Consider the following 6,214-nt stretch of genomic DNA (forward strand, 5'->3'; position numbering starts at 1 on the left):
ATATTGTGCTTTTGTTGGGGATAAAGAAAAACACTCGTTTGTTTCAATGAACTTTCCCACTTTTCATTGACTTACAGTAAAGAATCACAAAATTCTACAGAAATGAGGGCATACACCCCCTATAGAGTGAACTAAAACTATATGTTACATATCTTTGAGGGAGGTCATAGTGGCAATGGCTGATGAATGGCAGTGCTTGGGGGCTCTCGTCCACAACGTTGCCCAGATGGTAAGAAACAGAGTAAAGGAAGCAGACTGATGCGCTGATAACGATGCCAGGAAGCTTAAGGTGAAACTTATCCTCCCCAAATATTTCCTCCGCCGGAGACCAGCTCGCCCGAGTAACCGAAAGTGGCCCTCCCGATCTCTCCTTTGTCGCCTCGGAGCCCCGGAGGCCCTCGCTCGCCGGGGATGCCGCGGCCGGCGTCGCCCTTGCGCCCGCGCGACCCGGGCGTGCCGTAGCAGCAGTCGCCCTTCCGGCCCTTGTCGCCGGGGCTGCCGGGAGGACCCGGGTCGCCCGGGGGGCCCACGAGGCAGCTCGAGCCCGGGCAGCGCCCCGGCTCCCCGGCGGGGCCCCGGTCGCCCTTGGCCCCCGGGTCGCCCTCGTCGCCGGGCTCCCCAGGCTCGCCCTCCATCTCGTACGCTGGGGAAGAAGCACGGCATGAGCGGGGGCGGGGGAGGGGGAGGGAGGGAGAGGGAGAGGAAGGGGGAGAGGGAGAGGGAGAAGGAGAGGGAGAGAGAGAGAGAGAGAGAGAGAGAGAGAGAGAGAGAGAGAGAGAGAGAGAGAGAGAGAGAGAGAGAGAGAGAGAGAGAGAGAGAGAGAGAGAATTTTGTGTGCATACCTTGCAAAAAGCCAGGTTAAGATACCAGGTTAAGGACTACCTTAGCCGAATATACATACCTGAAGGGCTGCTATTATACTGTATTAAAATATCATCTAGCTGGCAAAAAAAATTCTATATCATCAATCATGTCAAATACAAGACCAGTGTCAACACAAAAGTTAATACAATTAACAAGTGCTAATCTGTACAGTACTATTTGATCGATAGGATGCGTTTTTTTATGCAACAGAGTAAGTAATGCATAAGATTGTGCGACTTGGATGCTTTGTACAGTTTGCAGTGGTGATATGAAATTGGTTTTGCCTCCCAAACTGCATCCTGTACATATTGTATAGTGTACTGATATCCTATGCGTAGCCTAGTCAAAGTAACCTGCTGTCTCCGAGACAGTCCATGTTAGACATTATAGGATTTGTCTATAAATAATGTTCCAGCAATATTCTCATAATGCCAGATTACTAGCTGGCATTATGTACCATGTCCGTCTTTTTTCATCTTCTCAGTGGTCCATACCTGACGCTCATAATCTCGAAAACCGCTGATAACACGTTTTATCATTTGATTGAGAGATATCGGTACTACATTATATGGGTCTTCATGGGAAAGTGCTCATCTGGTTAATTGATCAACCCTGTCACAACGATATTCCTATATGCGAGGGTATCCAGTAAAAGGACACTTGAATGCCCTGTTCTGATAGTTTAGAAATTTGGTGAAGGATATTTCTAGTTACCATGTTTTCTACATTAAATGCAGTGAGCCTATGGAGAGCGCCCTGGCTGTCAGTAAAGACAGCCAGGTGTCGCTGCTGCTCACTACCTTTCTTAATGGCATGATATATGGCTACTGACTCGGCATCAGTTGTGCTTGTTCAGTTGGAAATACACACACTTTCTTCAAGATCTATATATGGAATTAGAGAGAGAGAGGGAGAGAGAGAGAGAGAGAGAGAGAGAGAGAGAGAGAGAGAGAGAGAGAGAGAGAGAGAGAGAGAGAGAGAGAGAGAGAGAGAGAGAGAGAGCTTTGATTTGATAAAATTAATTTACAGAACAGTGTATATGCCCTGCAAAAAGCCAGGGTAAGATACCAAAGCATCTATCCAAACCGATTATATGTGCAGAGGGCTATTAGTCAAGCATTAGCGTTATACACATGCCTTATGAGTTGTGCCGTTATCAATGCATTATTAAAATATCATCTGGTTGGCAAAGAGAAAGAGAGAGAATGGAGGAGTACACAAATGTAAAAAAAACACTTGACTCTAACACAGAGCTTTAGTAGATAGCAAACCTCTATCTAAAAGGAAAAACATACCTCTATCATCTAAAGTTAGGTATCTATCAGAAACAAAATTCCAATTATGGTTAGTTACAGTTACAGTAATAATAGTATTAACAGCAACAATAAGTATAAGAAAAGTTCGTGATTAATCTATAAGAAGAAGATTAACCACGAATCTATAATAAAGCAGCGATAAAGTGAATTAGTGACCCCGTAGAAATATTTTAAATACGTGAACATTCGTAAAGTTTCATCACGATCCGACAGTGACTTCACGTGTTAATCCCGGTGACAAACCAGTTAATCAGGAATCGATACATGCTTAAATAAGATTGGGATAAAAACCTAAACAACCTCTTTGGGATAATACTCATATGAAAACACAAAATTCCTTACCTCCCTCGACGGCCAGACGCATGCGGAAGATGGCGGCCACGAGAAGGTCGATTCGAGTGTCGAGTTTGGAAATCAGGTCGATCTGATCCCTCACCACCAGGTACTTGGAGACCAGAAGGCTGATGTCCCAGGGGCACTCCTTGTCCCCCTCCTGTAGAACCGGAGGGAGGGGGGGTGTTGAAAAATGAAAAATGTTGAAATGAAAACGACAGATATACGTTATACCTTCACTGCCTGTGCCTACGAGGTGTTATCGTGCTGTAGGAGAATATGATGAAATAGTAATATACAGTGAAGCTGTTTTAGGGTAAGAATGAGCAGTGTCCCTTATTGAACAGACCTTGCAACCACGTGCAAGAAAGGATAGCATATACGGTGACAGCGAAGCACCCTTTACCATCAAAATGACGCTGAAACATGTAAGGAAAACATACACACACAAAAAAAAAAGAAAAAAAAGAAAAAAGAAGAAAAAAAATCTGCTGTAAAAGTGTGTCATATGTATGTACAAATATTTATGCTGACTCTGCATTTAGGTGAATCTAGTGAAATCGGCCATTTCAATTCTTTAAGCAGTCGTAAGAACATGCGAGCGGCCGCAACCTAATCATCACGTCTTAAAAGACTTTCAGAGTGCCCCAGGATGCCCAAGAGGAAGCACTTACTGGACACCCTCGGTCGCAGCATCCGCTGGAGATCATGTTGGTGATGGTGCCGTACCAGCCGTCGTTGCCGCAGCTCGGCGGCGCGACGCAGCTGCTGCCGCTACAGGTTCCCGGGAGGCCAGGAGGCCCAGGGGCGCCCGGGGAGCTGATGCCAGGAGGGCCAGGTGGCCCTGGGGGCCCCGTGCAGGGAGGTCCGGGGGGTCCGGGCGGCCCAGGGCGTCCAGGGGGACACATGGTCGGCTGATTGGGGCAGGGAGGACACTGAGGAGGCGGGGGGCACACATGAGGAGGCACCGTGCCGGGCGTCGGATACACCGGGCCGGGCGTCGGAAACACCGGGCCGGGCGTCGGAAACACCGGGCCGGGCGTCGGAGGCACCGGGCACGGGATCATTGGGCACGCCTGGGGTATCGGGCACACCGGGGGGGTGACAGGTGGTCGTATGTAGGGGCACTGGGTGTACTGTCTCTTGAACTGCACGCTGGGCTCGAGATCTGCCAGCAAGCGGTCCAGCTGATCAACGTTGTCGGTGCCGTTGTCGGCGCCGGTCCTGTTGCCTGCAAAAGGAAGGGCGTCTTTGCGCAGGACGGCAGGAAGGGAGATTCGCCTGATGGCCAAATGTTGTGCGAATAACATCTGTGTGTGTGTGTTTGGTAAAGCTTTTTAGGTAAGTAATGAAGGGTGTATGTAGGTATATACATATACACAAATTTACGTGCATGTCTGCATCTACATGCTGTATACACAACCATATCCCTTATTACGTGGCGATTCCTGCGTGGGCGTGATGGGCGGAGGTCCCACAGGGCGGTCCTTCTTGCGAGTCTTTTTCTTGCCTTTCTTCTTGGCCGCCCACGCGGGCGCTGCGAGGAACAGACACACCGACAGCCACCACACCCGCCACGCCCACACCCGGACCCTCATCTCGAACTGCGCCTGCCGGAGGAACTCGGTTGAGCGGCGGCGGAAGCATCGTCGGTCGGTCTGTTGGGCGGTCTGCTGGCCGGTCTGTTAGTCTGTCTGTCGGTCTGTCACTTGGTCTGTCTGCCTGTCGGTCTGTCTGTTGGTCAGTATGATGGTCTGTCTGTCGGTCTGTCTGTAAGCCTGTCTGTATATCTGCCTGTCTGTCCGGACAACGAAAGGTAAAAGTCTCTATCACTAGATGTCTGTCCTGTCTATGATTCTCTCTCTCTCTCTCTCTCTCTCTCTCTCTCTCTCTCTCTCTCTCTCTCTCTCTCTCTCTCTCTCTCTCTCTCTCTCTCTCTTCTCTCTCTCTCTCTCTCTCTCTCTCTCTCTCTCTCTCTCTCTCTCTCTCTCTCTCTCTCTCTCTCTCTCTCTCTCTCTCTCTCTCTCTCTTTCTCTGTGTATGTGTGTGTCTGTGTATTTACATTTCCTTTGATATCATGCTACCATGGCCATTAAATACCGCTCAAATATGCATGCTTACGCTACTATATGCATTAATATTCATGTTCTGCTATATGTACTCGTATGTTATTCTCTCTCTACATACACTATGCGCACATGCACACAAGTCACGTTACTTCCTCGCACCATACTGTCATATCTATGGTGTGAGGAAACTAATCGAGTTCTGTGGAGGTTAAATACATTTGTCTTTCCCTCTCTCTTGCTACATCGAGTTGATATGATGGTGAAAGTATCTCTACTAATGGCGATGGGTGTTAGTCGCTCTCAAACACTAGCACACACACACATATATACACACACACACTCTATCTCTCTCTTTCTTTTTCTCTCTCTCTCTCTCTCTCTCTCTCTCTCTCTCTTCTCTCTTCTCTCTCTCTCCCCCCCCTCTCTCTCTCTCTCTCTCTCTCTCTCTTCTCTCTCTCTCTCTCTCCCTCTCCCCCCCCCTCCTCTCTCTCTCTCTCTCTCTCTCTCTCTCTCTCTCTCTCCTCTCCTCTCACTCTTTCTCTCTCTCTACTCTATCTTTCACTCTGTCTCCCCCCCCCTCTCTCTCTCTCTCTCTCTCTCTCTCTCTCTCATTCTCTCTCTACTCTATCTTTCACTCTCTCTCTCCCATCTCTCTCATTCTCTCTCTCTCTCTCTCTCTCTCTCTCTCTCTCTCTCTCACTCTCTCTCTTTCTCTCTCTCTATCATGCCAATCCAACATTTTTTTTTGTCAGCATTCAGTTATCAATGCCATTCTGTAATTAATATGTTCCAAAGGTAATTAGTGAAAATCTAAACACAAACAGCTCATTTTCCTTCATCGCCGCTAATGGAACTCGCTCAGAGGAATATTGACAGCTTCTGTGCTCGAGCTGACACAACACATTAAGTTGCTTTGGGCGATTCAGAGGATAAGAATGAACTCCGTTAATTAATTGATTATTATTAGTGTGTCTGAATAGTTGTATACCGTATGATTTTTTTTTAAAGGTCGATTTCTTTTGTTTTCGTCAGGTATTGGTGGAAGTGCTGTGGCGATTTTTCCGGAGTATTATTATCTGTGCTGTGTGGAGACGTGTGCTCTCTCTTTCTCTGTCTGTCTGTATATCTGTCTGTCTGTCTATCTGTCTATCTCTCTCTGTTTATCTGTCTGTCTGTCTGTCTGTGTCTGTGTCTGTCTCTGTCTCTGTCTCTGTCTCTCTGTCTCTCTCTCTCTCTCTCTCTCTCTCTCTCTCTCTTTGTCGCTATCTTTAACTCTCACTTTATTTCTCTCTCTTTCTCTATGTATATATATATATATATATATATATATATATATATATATATATATATATATATATATATATATATATATATGCATATATATATATATATATATATATATATATATATATATATATATATATATATATATATTATATATGTATGTATGTATATATATATCATCAATAACGGTATGCTCATGTTTGAGCAGTCATGGTCCTCTCCACCATCCTTCGCCACTAAACTCGATCTTACGCTTTTCTTTCCACTTGTACCATCGACAACCCGCAAATATCTTTGATATTGTCGCTCAGTCTTGTCTTCGGTTTGCCTCTTCCTCTGTTTCCTATC

The 6,214-nt window shown here is 46.5% G+C and overlaps 1 protein-coding gene across 1 annotated transcript in view; it reads right to left on the bottom strand.

The window, feature by feature from the left end:
• Positions 1–37: 37 nt before the first annotated feature.
• The window catches only part of LOC119595673 (collagen alpha-4(IV) chain-like), a 9,997-nt gene continuing 3,820 nt past the window's right edge, over positions 38–6,214 (bottom strand). The window contains exons 2-5 of the mRNA XM_037944784.1: positions 3,952–4,123; positions 3,188–3,744; positions 2,523–2,673; positions 38–643 (exon numbers count right to left, since the gene is read on the bottom strand). Coding sequence (XP_037800712.1) covers positions 297–643; positions 2,523–2,673; positions 3,188–3,744; positions 3,952–4,123 — 1,227 coding nt within the window. The 3' untranslated portion in view covers positions 38–296. The remainder of the gene's footprint in view (positions 644–2,522; positions 2,674–3,187; positions 3,745–3,951; positions 4,124–6,214) is intronic.

The sequence above is a fragment of the Penaeus monodon genome, chromosome 36 (assembly GCF_015228065.2).
Source record: "Penaeus monodon isolate SGIC_2016 chromosome 36, NSTDA_Pmon_1, whole genome shotgun sequence".
Lineage (NCBI taxonomy): Eukaryota > Metazoa > Arthropoda > Malacostraca > Decapoda > Penaeidae > Penaeus > Penaeus monodon.